Raw genomic sequence first — 20,197 nt, forward strand, 5'->3', positions numbered from 1 at the left:
TCCCAGGTGTTCCTCATTTGTCCCTGTGTATAAATACCCCTGTGTTTCAGCCTTCTTTTGTCTGGTGTCTACTTGTCTAGTCCCTGTAGGTGAGTATTGCCAATCGAACAGGACTCCCTGGAGCAGATGGACAAACCTACTGGCACCATACTGCCTCATGCCAGGTGTGGGCTAGAGGGGTATAAAGCCCCCAGCATTGAGCTGTGGAGCATTGGAATTGTGTTCTCTGGAGCAATGGTTGGTGCCCCATCTATTGCCTTTTGGCATGAGGTGGGGTGGTGATCATCCAACACCCTGACCTCACTAAAGCTCTTGTTTACTGAATGCAATGAAATCCTTATGCTTCAAATTCTAGTAGAAAGCCTTTTAGTAGAAACAGTTACTCAAACAAAAGCAGAATAAAGTATATTAATACCATGAATACCTTGATTTTAGAAGAAATAATAAATTAGCAGGTGTCCCAATATTTTTGTCCATATAGTATTCTAAAATGTGTATGTATAATTTGTTTTAATGTTGTGTTTCTTTAATACTGCTTTTACAACTTAATGCTGTTTTTTTTGTTTCTTAAAGAAACAAAAAGAAAATCTCAAACATATACAGTGCCTGTAGAGTGCATGAACACAATAACTGACATGAGGCAAGGATAAAAAAATGTTTTGCCCAAAACACAAGGTAGCTTTGTGTTATGCCTTTTTGCAGGATATAAGTAAAGATATAAATCTTTAACCAATTTTTTTTCCCAAATAAACTCAATGAAATGACCTCGATTCTCATCATATACCTAAAACATTTGGCAAAACTTTTGCATTTGCAAAGGCACAGTAATGAAAGGAAAGGGAAAACAATTTGATACTTTAACTAAAATGCATCAGATAAGAACAAGTTGCATGTCAACAAGATACTGATTATCTGAAAAGGTCTGAACTTATTCAAAAGCACTCTAAAAACACTCTAACACTCTGTTCTAATTATTTAAAAAGCAAAACAAGAGTTTAACATTTAATTTAGTTCTTAAACAGTCCTCGAGCCCCTCTACAGTCCACATTACATCACTAAAAACAGTACAATACAATTAGGGCATGACCGCATTCAAGGTGCATCTGCACAGAACACATAGAACTCCATAATCATCCCTCTTCTTATGGCATGTGATCTTTAGGATCACATGAACCAGTGAGACTGGTTTCAAATCTGGTGTCAAATATGCAAAAATGCTTTAGTTTTAAGTATGATAATAGCAAGTGCCATTCAAACTAAATATATGCATTGTAATATACAGTTGAAAAAGAAGTTTACATACACTACATAAAAAGATTAAAGCATTTTTTTCTCAGTCTGACATGAATTTAGAATAAACTTTTCCTGTTTTAGGTCAATTAGGATTACCAAAAGTATTGCTATTTGCTAAATGCCAGGATAATGAGAGAGGAAATTTTGTTAAGGCAATTCTTATTACTTTCTTCAAAGTCAAAAGTTTAAATACATTTCATTAGTATTCGGTACCATTGCCCTTAAACTGTATGACACAAGCTTCTCACAATAGTTGGCAGGAATTTTGGCCCATTCCAGAACTGTTGTAACTAAGCCATGTTTGTAGGCTGCCTTGCTAACACATGCCTTTTCAGCTTTGCCCATAGATTTTCAATAGGATTGAGATATGGGCTTTGTCTTCACAACATTGACTATGTTCTCCTTAAGCCACTTTGTAACCAGTTTGGCAGTCTGCTTTGGGTCATTGTCCATTTGGAAGACCCATTTGCGTCCAAGCTTTAACTTCCTGGCTGATGTCTTGAGATGTTGCTTCAGTATTTCCATATAATGTTCTTTCCTCATGATGCCATCTATTCTGTGAAGTGCTCCAGTCCCTCCTGTAGCAAAACAACCCCATCATGATGCTGTCACCCCCATGTTTTACAGTTGGAATGGTGTTAGAAATGAGTTGGAACATGCAACAAGACAACTGTGGCTTGCAAGCTTCCCCCTTCTTTCTCCAAACATAAGGATGCTTATTATGCCCACACAACTCAATTTGTCAATTTTATCAAGTCCACAGGTCTCTTCCTGATATCTTGATTGATTTTTACCAACCTTTCCATCATGTTGCACAAAGAAACAGTGTGTTTCAGATGTGCCTTAAACTACACCGACAGGTGAGTCTCTAATTAACTCAGATGTTGACAATAAGCCTATCAGACGCTTCAAAGACATGACATCATATGAGCTGTCCCAACTGGTTTAAAGGCATAATAATCTTAGTGCATTTAAACCTTTGACTTTTAGCAAATAGAAATAATGTTGGTAATCCTACTTGTAAATGAAATCATGCTCTCTGTCTGATCTTCACAACACATTTGTGGAAGTGTGTCATGGAACGAACAAATTCAATTACTAAGATCCTCAGAAGAAGAGTTGTTGATGCTAATCAGACTGTAAAAGATGGCAAAACCATCTCTAGATAGTTTGAACATGAGTTGGAACATGCAGCAAGACAACTAAATTAAATAAAGTTTACACACACAAGCACACACCACCTACTACCATCACTCACCATCCACACAGACACACACTACCAACACTCACTATCCACACAGACACACACCACCTTTAACTATTCTATCTCACACACACACATCGAGGACTCATAAGCCCTAAACCCTGTGTAGAGCGGCTCAGTGAATGTGGTGTGGTGTGTGTGTATGTGGGTCAGTGTGTATGCGTTAGGTGAGATACTGTAGAAGGTCAGAGTAGCGGCAGGCCAGTCCAGATACACTCCTACTCTGCCAGACCGGTGTGAGTGGGGAACTTCACAGAGTCTCTTGTTGTTGTGATAAACAATGTACCAGTCATTAAAGTGCTGCAGACTCCAGGACTGATTATTGCGTCCAAACCGACTGTTGTCACCATCTCCTTTCCTCTTGATTCCTCTGTAAGACACAGCTATTTCAGCCCACACTCCTCTCCACTCAGCCTCCCAGTAACAGCGTCCAGTCAGACTCTCCACACTCAGAACCTGCTGCCAGTAGTCAAATCTGTCTGTATGATCTGGATACAGCTGATCCTCTTTTACCCACTCCACCTTTCTATTCCCCTCAGACAGAGAGAGACGAGTGTGTGCTGTGCATGGGTCCAGAGTGAGCTTACAGAAATCTGTGGACACACACACACACACACACACTCCGATTACAAAGGGCCATACAAACTGTACGATTGAATGTGTGTATGTGTGTCTTACATTTCTTTATTCCTGGTTTTATCCTGTTCTTCCCTCCATGATCCACCCTAAACACACACAAACATAACAGCTCAATGTCTAGAAATGCACCAAATATACTGTTAGATCAGTAATGAAGAGCTTTAAAGCTGTCAGGGCTTCAGAGAACCTGAATGGCAAACAATGCAAGTTTATACCCCTCAGTGCACAGTCAGCAGGATTGTGGATATCTGCTGAAGATCTGAGCTTTTGTAGCCAAAAAGTCCCCAAAACTGCAATCAATGTGTTTGGATTTTAGCAGCTTTTCCGAACCGGATTACTCGCTAAGAGTTGATGACAGGTCAAGAGCACTTAGTTTGTGGTTAGACAGTCCTGCTGTTTGCTATGATAGGTGTATCATGCCTGTATGTTACTCTGATCCTAAGTTATGAAGCCTAGAATACTGATGGTGTGGGAATCCTGTGGAGTCCTGTGGATGTGATACTCGATCTAGCTATTTTGTTAGTATCAGGACTCTCTATCCAAAAGGAGTGCTTATACTGATGAGTGTTTTTATACACACGTGGACAAAATTGTTGGTACCCCTCGGGTAATTGAAAAAAAAAACCCTACAATAGTCACAAATAACTGGAATCTGACAAAAGTAATAATACATAAAAATGCTACGAAAATTTACCAATGAAAGTTCAACATTGCTTTTTAACCATATTCAACAGAATTATTTTTAAAAATAAACTAATGAAACAGGACTGGACAGAAATTATGGTCCCCTTAATATTTTGTTGCACAACCTTTTGAGGCAATCACTGCAATCAAACGATTCCTGTAACTGTCAATGAAACTTCTGCACCTCTCAGCAGGTATTTTGGCCCACTCCTCATGAGCAAACTGCTCCACTTGTCTCAGGTTCGAAGGTTGCCTTTTCTAGACAGCATGTTTCAGCATGTTTTCTCCTTTCAAAGAGGCTCAATAGGATTTAGGTCAGGGCTTATAGAAGGCCACTTCAGCATAGTCCAATGTTTTCCTCTTAGCCATTCTTAGGTGTTTTTAGCTGTGTGTTTTTAGTAATTAAGTTGCAAGACCCATGACCTGCGACTGAGACCAAGCTATCTGACACTGGGCAGCACATTTCTGTCTAGAATCCTTTGATTGCTTAAAGATTTCATTCTACCCTGCACAGATTCAATACACCCTGTGCCAGATGCAGCAAAGCAGCCCCAGAACATAACAGAGCCTTCTCCATGTTTCACAGTAGGGACAGTGTTCTTTTCTTGATATGCTTCATTTTTCCATCTGTGAACATAGAGCTGATGTGCCTTGGCAAAAAGTTCCATTTTTGTCTCATCTGTCCATAGGACATTCTCCCAGAAGCTTTGGGGCTTGTCAACATGTAGTTTGGCAAATTTCAGTCTTTTTTTATGAGTTGTTTTAACAATGGTGTCCTCCTTGGTTGTCTCCCATGAAGTCCACTTTGGCTCAAACAACAATGGATGGTGCGATCTGACACTGATGTTCCTTGAGCTTGAAGTTCACCTTTAATCTCTTTAGAAGTTTTTCTGGGCTCTTTTGTTACCATTCATATTATCCATCTCTTTGATTTGTCATCAATTGTCCTCCTGTGGCCACATCCAGGGAGGTTGGCTACAGTCCCATGGATCTTTCTGAATAATATGTGCAACTGTAGTCACCGGAACATCAACCTGCTTGGATATGATCTTATAACCTTTACCTTTAACATGCTTGTCTATAATTTTCTTTCTAATCTCCTGAGACAACTCTTACCTTCGCTTCCTCTGGTCCATGTTAAGTGTGGTACACACCATGTTACCAAACAGCACAGTGACTACATGTAGCCCTATATATAGGCTCACTGACTGATTACAAGATTGTAGACACCTGTGATGCTAATAAGTGAACACACCTTGATTTAACATGTCCCTTTGGTCACCTTATTTTCAGGGGTATCATCATTTTTGTCCAGGCCTGTTTCATAAGTTTACTTTTTTAAATAATTCTGTTGAAGCATGGTTCAAAAACAATGTCAGATTTTCATTTTTTCATAGCATTTTTATTTATTATTACTTTTGTCAGATCCAAGTTATTTCTTTGACCATTGTGAGTTTTTCTTTCATTAACTGAGGGGTACCAACAGGTTTGTCCACATGTGAGAGTCTGTTTATTGAACTTTGCTCAATGCATTAAATGTCCTTGTTGACTATTACTGACTGTTTTACTTAAGTCAAGAGTAAAACAAAGCAAAGTGAAATCCGAACTGTAAGAGCAGAATAACATGCAATGTATATGAGCGTCTTAATCTGTTTGGCATGGTATAGACAGAAACACAGCCAAAACTGAGAGTGAGTTCGGTGCACATGCAAAAGTGTGTTTTACTGTTTGATTCTTCTGCATCTGGTCCACTGACCCTCATAACATTCCTCCTCTTCTGTAAGCTCACTGTTGTGTGTGTGGCATTCTGTTTTCTGTGTTGAAAACACAGCATTTTCATTTTGGCTTTTTTGTTAAATAAATAAGGATATTCTGGAATCTGTATGTGTTGCTCATAAGATTGTATTTACTTAATTTTAGAACTTCTAGGATCCAGAGGCTTTTTTATTTTTATTTTGTATTTATTTTAAGTTGTCCTTTTAAGATTAAATAAACACTCATCACACATAACAAATCAACAGCATATTGTGATGTAGCGACATCTAAACATTAAGTAGCTAATCAAAAGAGTTATACTGAAGACATCTGCTGATTGTGGCTGTTTTTCACTTTTTGTTTGGAGAGTCCTGGTTCATATCTGTAGACGCTCACCTGAGAGATCACTAATCATCTTACAGGTCTAATACAGACCATCTCAACATCCACAACCAGCTGCTATAGACCTGCTGCTGACACCTGGAACTGTATCTTAACTGGATTAGGTTGAGATTAAGCCACCAGGATGATGGTTAGGTTTTGAGTTAAGATTAAGGTTAGGACTAGGACTAGGGTTAAAGGTTAGGGTTAGGTGTTGCTGAATGAAAGAAAGGTATTATGTCTATTTTACATAACATGTCAACCTAAATAAATCTACTGAATGTCAGTAATGCATCAACAGAACATCTTCATATCTTCATCTTCGTATTTACATGCTTCACTGCTGCTACTGCACTGATATGTTGTTGACATGTTACTCTGTTTAGTTTATTAATCTATAAAGGACCACTTAAAGTGTTTCCATTTTTTTATTTTATAATTATGTTCTGATTTATATAACAATAGAATTCAAAGAGGGGCTACTTTCTACACGACTATGTTTAAAAATATATACCGTTTGATTTATTTTATTCTAAAGACAGTGAAAAACTATAATAATAATAATAATACATATGTTTTCTCCTCAATTTAGTCTGATTAGGCCACAGTTACACCCTTCAGGAGTAAAATAAAATCACCATACCTCAGTGACAAATCTTCTTACTATGAAGTCTGTTACTGTCATGTATAAGCAAATTATTACAACAATGTATTTTCTCTTAATGTCTCTGTAAAGTGGCCGTGCATTTTATCTATTATATCTGGTCTAGTTAGATTATAACTAACTCACAGCAATTTCTCCAGTTTACAGTGTGGATCCTCCAGTAGATTAGAGAGCAGCTTTATTCCAGACTCTTCTGGGTGATTATAGGTCAAATCTAGTTCTCTCAAACAGGAGGGGTTTGATTTCAGAGCTGAAGCCAAAGAACAACAGCCTTCTTCTGTAACCATACACCCCGACAATCTGTAAAAAGGAAAGAAAAAGCAACTAAACACTATTCATTTGCACAACGTATTTAACTTATGATATATACATATTGTATTACATTCTTATTGATTTATTTGTACAATGCTCATTAAAATAATTAGTTAGTTAGTAGTAATTTTTTAATTAAAAACATGGTTTAAGTATCTAATTCTATATATAATATAACATTTAGAAACAATCTGGGAAGAACTAAAAATCCAAAGCAGAGAGCATGTAATCGACCAAAAAAAACAGCACATTATTGGGCAACTCACAGAATTCTTTTAAAAAGAATCTTTAAGCAGTCAAGACACTTATTTTTCTCAAAAAAAAAAAAAAAAAAAAACAGCAACCAGCAACCTTTTGGTCCCAAGGCTGCTTCTCTAACCTTTACGTAGCAGCAGTCCCAAATACAATATCTTATGTAAATATAATCACAACACTTAGCATACTATACATCATTAAATGTCACAATTCAATCAATTTGTGAGATCATAATCATAAGTAAAATTATGTTTTATCTTGGGGCTTGTAGTGATTCCCACACTTACTATTTTATGACTGGATTACAATTGGATCATTTCAAGCCACATTCAAAAGTGGTTAGAGACCCATCTAGACCACATTTAACATGAGTATAAATGCGATTTTTGTGTCTGGATACAGACACAAACGGAAATGACTGAACAATTATTACTGTCTCTCTGTCGCATTCTGGATTTTTTTCTGTGTGCACTTGTTTCATTTACTTGTAGATAATCAGCCTCATATGACAGTATTACAAAGTGCAATTGCTTATAGTCGCAACCAAATGTATGAGCGATTGATTGTTCCACTGCATTATGAAAATCCCACAATCCCACCACCAATCCTTTAACCATTCACAGAACTCAAGCCAGACCACCTTGGTTAAAAAAAATTGGCTATAGAAAGTAAAACTGGAATTGGATACAGAATCTGGCCAAAGTAGATTATAAACAATACAGATGGAAAATGCTGGCAATGCAAGGTGTAAACAACCTCATAAGGTCAATGAGAGTGTCTAAATGTAAAACTCTATATAAAATTAAAATAAACCCAAATAAGTCAGTCATCTGTAAGTGTGTTTACCTGTCATTAACTCTATGTAATATTAGAATGAACTCAAAAAACAGTCAGTGATCAGTTGTGTTGAAACTACTACAGTTGTGTTGAAACTACTATATCGAAGTTGTCTTTTCTACCAAGTACCAATTCACATCAAAACAATTGATTTCAATACCAATAACAGTGTTGAGTACAGTTTTTCTTCTGCTATAGTCTTTTGCATTGTTTATTCAGCCATATGCTGACATTTGTAGCTTGTATTCCAATGCAGGACAAACAAAATCATCAGAATACTGACCTGATACACACAGAGAGTCCATCACTCAGCCCAGTACAGCATCAGAACGCTAACATGATAAAAGCACTGCATTGCCACTACACTAATTCTAAATTATCTTTTCACTGCCATAGATGGAACATTTCTGCAGCCATTTTTATTTAACCATTTTATTGAACTGAAGCGTTTGATACTACTGATCATTGACTACTTTTAAAAAGCCTAACCAAAGTGGTTTTGACCAGAATGCTACAGACTGCATGAGCAATGATCTCTTTAATAAACTGCACCTGGGGTATAGTAAATTAGAAGTGCTATCAATCACTGAAGGATAAATCACTGGTCACTGCATAAAAAGGTTGGCTGGTCTACTCTTGCTGTGCACTGAGTAACAAACTGGTTTCTTTTTATCCTTAAAGCACCTACTGACCATATTCCATACCATAACCATATTCTATACATCACAGGCCCTCCCGGAAAATAACAAATTACCAGACTTAGCTACAGTGCAAAAGATGACAAATATGAGATGTTTCCAGGTTCCAGTGACATAGGGTTCCCTGAAAATGAATGTAAGAGCTGATAAACAGTCAGGATTTTTTCCTGGTTTTAAAGAAACAAGTCTACACCTGGTGCTAAACTTATGCCTTACATCTGCAGAGAGAGGCATATGAAGGAGATTTGGGGCAGAGTGTTAGAAAAGCTTTGTGCAAAAAGAAAGGCTAAACTGTGTACAGAAAAATTACCTGGAAGGACGTATGCAGTTGTTTAGAGAATGGCAGTTTTTCATTATGAAAAAAGCAACAAGTGGGATTCAATAGCCAAATGCAAGAATTGCTAAGGAAACGTGGAAAAGCTGTGTTCTCTTAATGTCCTTCAAGCTATATTTAAGTTATATTGCTTGAGGAAGAGAGAACGAAACTGTTGACATTTGCTGAGAAAAAAAACATCTCTCCTTTGAGATACACAACTGTACATATCAGCCAAACCAAATGATTAAAGAAAATTGAGAACTGTTTAAAAAATGTGAAATGGTGGATGTTCTATCGCTTCTTCATCCTTAACAGCAACAATACATAGTTTCTTCTTTTAAAGGCCAAAAGTCACAAGAAATTAATGATCTGACTTAATGTTATATCAACACCTGAGTAGAAGAACAGTCTTATGTGGTGGTATGGTGGCTTTTATCAATATTAAAATCATTTAAAGTTGTTCTGACCAGAGGAGCATGGGTTGCCCTTGTAAGTCATAATTCCTCCCAAAATTTCTTCTTTCAGATTTGATACCACTGTCTCCTTTGGCTTGCTCACCAGGGATTTACTGCATCAATGTTTCAGGCAAAATGAGAACATTGGGTTTACACTGTAAATTAGTTTTGAATTAACTGTGTGTAGAATTGAGCCAAACTATCTAGTTGGTATGTCTAAATCTCCCGCACCAGTTCAGTCTTCTTACTCCCCCAACAAATGTAATTTCTAAGAGCCAGTTTTCATTGCCAAGGCCCATGATGCCAAGGGCTTTCTGATTCAAAGAGCATCCCTTAGTGTGTCTACCTGTAATGCTCTAAACAACATTAGATTGAACCCAAATAATCATAAAGTCAGTGAGTGAGTGTGTTTACCTGTGTCTAATTAACAGAAATCTCACCTGAGTGTCTCCAGTTTACAGTGTGAACTCCGCAGTCCAGCAGAGAGCAGCTCCACTCCTGAATCCTGAAGGTCATTGTTACTAAGGTCCAGCTCTTTCAAGGAGTTTACTGATTTTAGAGTGGGGCAGAGAGCTTCACAAGATTTTTCCCCAAGATTACACACAGCGAGTCTGAAAAAAAGACCATACATTACAGCATATCTTTAAATGAAAAGAAGGATATTTGTGTGAACAGGCAAATCATGTTATTTTGTAATATAGACAACATGTTACAAATTTATTTGGGAACTCTATATTACTGAAGCATTATTAGTGATAGTTTCAATAGACCAGAATTACAAACAGTCTAAAGGAAATTAAAGATGGGTTGAAACATGTCTTCTTACTCAATTAAAAAAGGAAAACAGCTCTTATTACTGGACCTCAGTATAGATAAAAGCTTCAGTTATTACTGAGGTAAAAATAGGTGGTTTCTCAGTAATATCCTTGTATCATATCGTAAGAAAAGCAGGGGTTGTTATCTTTGACACTCACATAACCATTAATCAAAACTGCCTTTGCCCATTTACATACTATTACTAAACTAAGAAATATACTAAAGAAACAAAAGCAATATCTCTAAAGGACACAGAGAAGCTGGTACATGCATTTATAACCTCAAGGCTAGACAACTGTAATGCCTGTCTGGCTGGAAGTTAATGCAAATTGTTAAATAAGGTCCAGCTGGATTAAAAAGGAGCTGCTCACCAGAGCAAGGACCAGTATCTACGCTACATATATTTGCCTCTGCAAACATATTGCTACTGTTGCTTCAGATTTGAAGATGTTAACTTCATGACCCCATGCACTTTTCAATTCTGTAATATGCCACACTGCATTCTGAAAATAATATGTTAAATTAACAGAAAGTCACAAAAGTTCGCATGTGACTAAATTTACAGAGAAAGGCGGACAACTTTTGGTAAATAAACAAATACTAAGGCCTCAGCTTATGCTACTACCTCCATCCATCTATCCATCTTTTTATCCACTTCATCCTGGTCAGGTTGTGTGTCTTGAATCACTGGGTGCAAGGCCTGTATTTTTAGGGACTACCATTAGAAGCCCTCCACCAGATTATTTATACTATTAAAAAATAAATAACATTATTAACAAACAAATATTTTTTTTTTATTTCTCTATGTGAGGGTGTTTTTTCCTTTCACTGTCCCCACTGGCTCGCTCACAAGAGACTCTGACCTGGATCTCTATAAAGCTCCATGACAACATCTGTTGTGAAAAGTGCTATACACATACGTTTGAACTGAACTGAATTCTGAAACAAAATGAGACATTACAGGTTTACAGTTTGTTTCTTTTTTCCTGTCAGGAATGAAGTTACAAAATATTCACCTGAGACTCTCCAGTTTACAGTGAGAACTATTCAGTCCAGCAGAGAGCAGCTCCAATCCTGAATCCTGTAGGTCATTGTTACTGAGGTCCAGCTCTTTCAATGAGGAGTTTACTGATTGTAGAGCTGAGCAGATATCTCCACAGGAGTCCTTAGTAAGCAAACAGCCAGCAAGTCTGCAAATATCAACATAAAAGAACATGAACAGGAGATCTGAAATCGATTAAAAGGTTATTCAAACCATGCTCAGTCTTCCTTTCCAATTTCACACTGACCAATCTCTGATGAACTCCAGAATGTATAGTGTCATTATGGGGGGGTTGTGAAAGTGTAGCCTTTCTGTATCATAGCAGGTTCTGCTGTGAACAATTACATCCTGGACAATCCTCCATACATCTGTTCTAAAACTAGCTGAATATTATCTTGGGAATTGGGAAGTCCGTAAATGTTCCCAGTGATCTGGGCTCGTAAAGTTTTCTTATAATTTGAAACTGCTATCTGTCCTTTAAACTGTGTTAGAATTTCATGATGAATAGACCAATAAAATCTTTTTGCTTTGACTTCCACTGAAAGTTAAGGTTGGCTTAATTTTGTATGAACTGCATCAACTGTGTTGCTGCAGTTAAAATAACAATAATGTATAGAATATCTTTTTATACAGTCATAATGAAAAATATTGGCACCTGTGCACTTCTTTCAGAAAATGCACCACTTCTCACAGTTACTGACAAAGAACCAAATTATTGGCGCCTTTTAAAAATTGTAAGAAAATAGTATGATTTCAATAATTAATTTCACTTCATTAATTTGTATTTGTGAAAGTAACATGTGCGGGCAATAGGCTATATAAATCGCACCTTCAACCAGTTTAAATGGAGAAGAGGTGACTCAATTTTTGTGTCTGTGTACCACACTGAGCATGGAGAGAAAGAAACAAGAGTAAGGCATTGTCTGAGGATGTGAGAACCTAGATTGTGAAAAAGTATGGACAATCTCCATAAGGTTCCTTATCAAAGAAGAAAGAAGAAAAAGAAGTTTACAGCCCATGACACGTGTTCCGCATGTCTGCAATTTCTCTCACACTTAATGACAGTGGTTGCTCTAATGGGCTTTAGATATTTATAAATATGTATGTAGCACAAAACAGTTTCAGCTCTATTATGTTTATTTTGTGTTTCCTCGGCACTAGGCTGCCTGCCTCAGCTGCATACCTGCCCATTGCAAATGAATGCATTTTAGTGATATCAAATATATTAAAGGAGCATCTATGTGCACTACTGACTATTAACATGTGTTCATTATTCATTATACACTAGCATCTCATGTGTGAGTGTAATAACACTCATCCCACAGAACATTATTCCTGAGATTGTGGTTGGAATAGTATTAAGGTGAGTTGTTTGGAAAGTACACTGAACACATATCTATATGCAATGCTGTAAACATAAAATTATCTTTCATCATTTACATTTACATTTACATTTATATTTACGGCATTTAACAGACACTCTTGTCCAGAGCGACTTACAAAAGTGCTTTGCTATTTACCCAAGAAAACCTCAGCTAGTTAGAATAGACTAATAGTTCAAAGATACCTCTAAGCTTAGACATTACTAAACACAAGACAATAAGGTGACCATAGTACTCATTACATGTTTAAAATGTTTTATTCATTATAAACTAGCATCTCATGTGTTCAGTGTAACAACACTCATCCCACAGAACAGCGATTTGTCAGACCTGTCTCATGTGTGAGTGTATACAAAGAGATTGGGTCCCTGGAGTAATCAAACTGCCTTCTGAATAGAGATTGAGAATAGAGAATATAATTTAATTCTGAACCAAACTGTAAATCAAGGTAAGCTGGTTGATGGTCTAAATTGATACAACTAGTTAAGTCAATTTTACAGTCCTGGAATAAGTCCCAGGTGGTGCCCCATTTATTCTGGTCATAACTAACAGCTTCTGAAAGATAAAGATAAACAGATCTGAATTCCATAGTTGAAAGGTTTTGAGAAAACTAATTTAGAAAGATGTGGAAAATAATTTCCACCCAGTTTAAAAGAATGTCTTGGCTTGTTCCGACTTGTGTTTTTGTAACTGTGACTGTTCTGCTCTGCCTGTTTTACATTAACAGATAGACACTGATATTAATTTGCTTCATGCTGTTTCACCTCTTTCTGACTTCTCTACTCTCTCCTGAACAGATGCCCATTGCAGTTACAGAACCCCTATTATGGAAAGGGTTTTTCTCACTCTGACCTGTGTCTGTGTGTATGTGTAGATAACCAGGTATTGTTTTAATAAGTAGTCATAGTTCTCCTGAATCACAAAGAGAAATAATTCAGATGTAGATTTTTATTAAAGAAAGTTTTCTCAAACAGTGCAGATTAGTTCAAAGTAAATATAAACACCATCTTGTTGTACCAATAAGTAAATATACAAAATCCTGACCCTAAAATAAAAAAGAAAAGATAAATTGTTCATGAAATTAATTTGTAATTTATCTGATGTGATTCCAGAGTTCCTACTTAACCATGAATATTTATATATAGATGTTCTATAAATGCAGATGTGTTCATGTAGTTCACTCACACAGCTCTTCTGCAGACCGTCACAGCTGGGATCAGTCTCTTATAACCCTCCTCTGAAGTGTTGTATTTCTTCAGGTCCAGCTCCTCCAGCACCTCCTCTGAGGTCAGAAGCATGTAGGCTAGTGCTGAACACTGTCCAGGAGAGAGATTCACTTCTAAGTGATTCTCTGAGTTTAGATACTCCTGAATCTCGCTGAAGAGAGACTGATCCTTCATTTCAGACAGACAGAGGAACAGATTGATGGATCTCTCAGTAGATAGAGATCTGTTATCTTCTTTGATTAACTTCTTGATGTACTCTGAGGTTTTCTCAGAGTGTGTGTGTGTGTGCGTCAGTAGACCCTGTAAGAGTCTCTGATTGGACTTCAGTGAGATGCCCAGCAGGAAACGAAGAAAAAGATCCAGGTGTCCGTTCTGACTCTCTACAGCTTTATCCACAGCTCTCTTCAGCAGGTCATCCAGTTGTATAAAACACTGCAGTTCCTCCATCTTCTCGCTCTGGTAGCAGTGAAACACATAAACAGCAGCCAGGAACTCCTGAAAGCTCAGATGAACAAAGCAGTAGACCTTCCTCTGGTAAAGCACACATTCCTCCCTAAAGATCTCAGTAAAAACCCCAGAATACACTGAGGCCTCAGTGACATCAATACCGCTCTCTCTCAGGTCCTCTTCATAGAACATCACATTGCCCCTCATCAGCTGTTTAAAAGCCAGTTTAGCCAGTTTCAGAAGCTCGGTTCTGTTGGATTCCAGCAGTTTCTTTGGGTCTCTCTCATCTTTCTCCTCATACTTCTGGTTCTTCGTGTTGGTCTGAGTGATCAGGAAGTGGGAGTACATTTCAGTCAGAGTTTTAGGGATTTCTGAGTGATGTTGGTTGATGATTCTCTGAAGCACAGTGGCTGAGATCCAGCAGAAGACGGGAATGTGGCACATGATGTGGAGGCTCCTCGCTGTCTTAATGTGGGAGATGATTTTCTGGGCTTGGTCTTGGTCACTTATCTTCTTCCTGAAGTACTCCTCCTTCTGTGGGTCATTAAATCCCTGGATTTCCGTCACACGGTTGATGTGTTTAGGAGGGATCTGACTGACTGCTGCTGGTCGACAAGTTATCCAGATTAGAGCAGAGGGAAGCAGCTCTTCTCTGATGAGGTTGGTCATCAATACACCCACTGATGATGTCATAGTGATGTCAGATACTTTCTCACACTCCTCAAAGTTCAGTGGAATTCGGCTTTCATCCAGACCATCAAATATGAACACAGTTTTGACCTCCTCATAGATCTTTGGATCCAGGTCTTTAAGCTCAGGATGGAAGTCACACAGAAGTCCATGAAGACTGTACTGATGGTCTTTAATCAAGTTCAGCTCCCTGAACGAAAGAACAAACATGAAATCTACATCCTGATTGGCTGTTCCCTCGGCCCAGTCCAGAATGAACTTCTGCACAGAGACAGTTTTTCCAATTCCAGCAATGCCTTTAGTCAGCACACTTCTGAGGGCTGGCATTTTTGGTTCTTCATCTTCTCGTTCTTTGTGTTTGAGACCTTTATGCTTTTGTAGAGGGTTTAATATGTCTGAACAGTTGATTGTAGTATATTCTCTGTGGCTCCTGGGTGTTTTCTCCATCTGTAGAACCTCATGTTCTTCATTCACTCCTTCACTCTCTCCCTCTATGATGTAGAGCTGTGTGTAAATCCTGTTCAGGAGGGTTCTATTTCCTTCTGTTTTGATTCCCTCAAATAAGCTCTCATACTTCTTCTTCATGCTGCTTTTGTGTTTCTTTAGGACTCTGTGCAGGACATCGTCAACTGGTTGCTGAGAATCCTGCTGCAGAGGTCCAGTTCCCCCCACTAGACCATGTGTGTATAGTGCTGTGGAGCTCTGCCTAATGGGAGTCAAACACAGTAACACAAACATCAAAAACACAAAATAATAAACTATTAAACTGCACTAAAAAGTGCTGCTATACCAAAGAGTGATAAAACAATCAAAATGCTAATGGCTATGAGCTAATCTCAACAGATTAAACCAAAATTTAAAAATCAATCTAAACTCCATCTGTGTAAGTGAAATAAAGGACTAAAGGCTAAAAGACTAGTGTGATTCAATCCTAAATGTTCGAGCCATCTGACTGAAGAAACGATGTGAAGCTCAATGTTAACGAAGTAGCTAGCTTATCATTTTAGTTCTACAAGTAAAGCAGCTTGCTATCTCTCTTTTGTAACATAATTCTTGGAACAGGTGGTTGACACAGAGAAAAGTCTTGTCTAGTTATGCTACAAAAAACAGCAGCCAGTGTAAATATTTTGCTACCTCTGATTTGTACTCTGTATTTTTGCAGACATCACCTAAAGCCATGGCTCCTTGGCCATGCTATGACTCTAAAGACTTTTAGCACAGATTATAAACACTGGGTATCTCTCACCTCCCCATTAACTTTTGCTAATTTTTATGGTGAATGAAAAATGTCAATCACACAATAAGCAACAAGGGATTGTACATAGCCTGTAGGTGTTGTAAAGTCTTGATACCTAGGAAGGGAAATATAAATACATGAAAACAAAACACAACAAGCCTCAAGAGACATTTGTGTACCTGTTACCCAGAAATTTACAAAGAGGTAAGCTAATGTTGCTTTCAGATTTGCAGGCAAATTTTGCCATAACGCACATTAACAATGTTTACTTTGACTTTAGCTTAGTTTTAGCATTGTTTAATGTTGATAAGACATATAAACCCATCATTACTGTTAGCTGTTCAGGTCAAATCTTTCATAACGGCCGTGCAATTGAACTTGAGCCTTAATGAGTGACAACAGTTCCTACAGAATTTACAGCATTTTAAATACTGCCGAAATTATTAATATTGCAAAACAAAGGGGCAACAAGGGGCTACAGCACTCTACACTTTATGTACACACTGTGCTGTAAGTGTTTAATTAGACAAATGCCATATCGGTAAATATGCCTAACTAACAATAACTGTTATTACTAAAAATGACAAAAGTACTAAAATATGAAATAAAACATAAAATACAATTTAGCCAAAAGACTAAAACAAAATTCAAATCACCTGACAAAATGAACACTTGTCTGATGAACTTATGAAATTACATCCTGCATCATCAGTGTCCCATTGTGTGTGTGTGTGTGTGTGTTCTATGTACAAAGGCTCTACTGGCTACACAAAGACAAAAACTCACCCTGGGTCAGACGGTGCACCGCCGAAGCTGTAACTAGTAGGTTTTATCCTAGACCAGTCACTTTTCATAGACACATAGCTGGGTTCTTCTCCTCCACTGCTGAATACAGGAGGGTTATCAATAGACCGGTCACTCTTAATAGAAACACAGCTGGGTTCTCCTCCTCCACTGCTGAATACAGGAGGATTATCAATAGACTTGTCACTCTTTATAGAAACACAGCTGGGTTCTGGAGGTTCTGCAGGCTTTCTCCTGAGATCAGTTGATCTACAATGAGAGTAAAGTGTTCAGTAAATACTTTCTTTAGTATGATTGTGAGAGACAGTATTTACTAACTTCTCTAAGTGCTGATGGAAACCTTACTCACCTTGGGTCAGAGGTTCCTCTTTTACTGCTGGAGTGATGCTCCATCATATAGTGTTTACTCTCCATCCACATTCTATGAAGGTGTCATTCTACAACTGTGTTTGGTTCCCTGTAAAAACAGAAGAAGACAGAGAGAAAGCAAGGCATTTAGACAGAAAACAGTTTAACATGAAACTGTCTCCCAGTAAGTGGAACTGTGTCTTACACAGAGCCACAGAGCTTGCTGAAGGTCTAATTGCAGTCTACTTTAGTAGACTTTTTAAATACAGCAAAGGGATCAGCAGTAAAGCTCTTTAGCTGTTACTTGTTTAGGCCTAGATAGAGTCATAATATAAGCTAACTTAAGTCTGGCTAAAGCTTTGTTTAATTTTGCATCATTAAATTCAATATTCTAAGTGGAAGCAACTACTCCTTCATTTTGTGAATCTGAGTATTGTCAAATGGATTACAATTTACTTAATATATATACTATGTCCAGTTGGAGTTAAGATAATTTGAGTCATTAAACTTAAATGGTAAAAACTACAAATAACTGCTGCCTGTTACAGATATTGGAGTGTTAATTACCAGTACATGTAGCTAAATTAGAGGAACTAGCTTTCCTGTTACTACCATTAATAACTTGGGAATCAATTCGGCCACATTTAGTGGTTAAGGTTTAATTAGTTAAAAGTCACTGCTCGATTAGTGAGTACTTAAACACTGATTGGAGATAAGGCATTTACTACAGTGGTTTAATGTTGGTTAATAAATTAGTACAGTCTAATTAACACAGTAGTTTAGTGTAGTTAGAGTAATTAATTGAGTACTATGAACATTTCAGACTCAAACACTGAACCAAATACAATTTACCCACAGCAAAAACATCAGACTGGAGAACAGTTATCTGTGATAAACTGATAGCACTGCTACTGTTTCAGAGGCTCGTTCAGACGTTCTTCATCCACCTTCATTGAAAATGAAAGTAAAGTTTACTCTGCACGATCAAATACTGTAACGTCTCCCATGAATAGCTGACTGCACCGGAACAAACTGGCAGTGTTACACAACTATATGGGCACGTACAAACGAGGGACGCAAGAGGCAAGTGAGAGTAATGTGACAAGGCTAAAGTGTAAAATAAAGACCCACAAAGTGAGCTAACTCAATAAGCAGGGTTTTTTTTAGACAAGTCTGGTTAATTCTGTTTGTTCAGTCGGTTTCACCAAATAGGCTAAACTTCTGAATAAAGCACAGCATAATGTTAGAAATAATATATCCACAACACTACAGTCACACCTGAGACAAACTGAGAGCACCGCTACCTTTTCTGAAGCTCTTCTAGAAGATCTTCAGTCAGAGAGTCCGTCTTCATCCATCTAAAGTGAAAACGAAAGTTTTCTGGGACCTTATTTTTTCTGCGCATGAAATTTACCGTAAATACTGTAGTAGGTGTAGTAGAGTAAAAAAGGTAATCCAGATACTATTTCATCATGTACAGTTTTTAAACTGAGAAACAAACAATTCAAATGCTATATATTGCACTGTCCTAATCCAGGTATAACCAAATCCAATCTAAACCTAAACTCTAATGCAATCCAGTCCTGCACAAATTTTATTAAATATTCTACTAATTTTACAATCCATCAAAATACATTTTTATTTGGCCTTTTTTCCAGGCTGTTTCCAGGTTAATGTGGTGTTGCTCAGACAGCTGATAGTGTTGGAGACTCCAATGTGAAGAAAAGGAGCTGCAAACTGAAAGTAAGCAGACCACAGCCTGCCTGTAAAGGAATCTCCAGCCTTCAGTGTGTAAAACGTGTGTAAAACGTCTCCTGAAAATAAATCATAAAGCTGTACTTTCTTCCACTTTACTAACAAAAACCAGTAGGGAAAAGAATAGCAGATATTTAAAAAATCTCCTTTTAGAAATAAATGAATTAAACTGGATACATTTTGAAGATAAATGCAGAGGAACCAGAGCAGGGGCGTTTGGATCATCAGATCTTTAGGTCATCATTAGATCTGCAGTTTAAGATGGAACTGTATGAAACTAAAGATTCTTCTGAAAATGAAACTCCATCACAACCATAATCAGAAGAGTTCCCAGTTTACTGTAGATGCACCTGATCCAGTCTGGTTTTTAAACCAACAGTAAGCAAATGTATAATAACTATTACATTCCATACCGTGGTATTCCTACAACCTGCCCTCAAGCTGTCTCACAGTGGGTACCATGACGACCAAATCTCAGTGATGAAACACAGTTCAAAACACTCATTTGGTCGGTTTTAGCCACACTCCCTCTGGGGGATTAACCTTTTAAAGCCTGAACCCTCAAATACCAGATAATTCAAATAGTTTATTTGTCCTTCTGCCCAATAATTAAAAATAATAATAATGAAACAATTGTGCACAGATGACTTTTATTTTGTATTACAATTGTATTACAGTTCATTCAATGGGTTTTTTTTATAAATAAAACTAAAGTATATAGGACACAAAACCTTTTATACTCTGAGCTGCCTTTGCAATTTTACTCAAGATATTTAAACATCTAAATATATTTTCTGGAGCATGCAGTGCACACACAATCCACCAGGGGGAAATATGTTTCTGATTTGTTTTTATTAATTGTGTAATTAATTATTATGTATGTATTTGTTTTATATT

General features: G+C 37.4%; 1 protein-coding gene across 1 annotated transcript; it reads right to left on the minus strand.

The window, feature by feature from the left end:
- Positions 1-349: 349 nt before the first annotated feature.
- LOC140565020 (NACHT, LRR and PYD domains-containing protein 3-like) lies at positions 350-18,906 on the minus strand. The gene is made up of 9 exons (XM_072690759.1): positions 18,850-18,906; positions 17,547-17,654; positions 17,180-17,446; positions 13,979-15,862; positions 11,386-11,559; positions 9,994-10,164; positions 6,807-6,980; positions 3,236-3,282; positions 350-3,150 (listed from the first exon to the last, which is right to left on the minus strand). The coding sequence occupies exons 2-9, from the start codon at positions 17,615-17,617 to the stop codon at positions 2,612-2,614; spliced, it is 3,327 nt and encodes a 1,108-aa protein (XP_072546860.1). The 5' UTR covers positions 17,618-17,654; positions 18,850-18,906; the 3' UTR covers positions 350-2,611.
- Between the last annotated feature and the right edge of the window lie 1,291 nt (positions 18,907-20,197).

This window comes from Salminus brasiliensis, chromosome 11 (genome assembly GCF_030463535.1).
Source record: "Salminus brasiliensis chromosome 11, fSalBra1.hap2, whole genome shotgun sequence".
Classification (NCBI taxonomy): domain Eukaryota; kingdom Metazoa; phylum Chordata; class Actinopteri; order Characiformes; family Bryconidae; genus Salminus; species Salminus brasiliensis.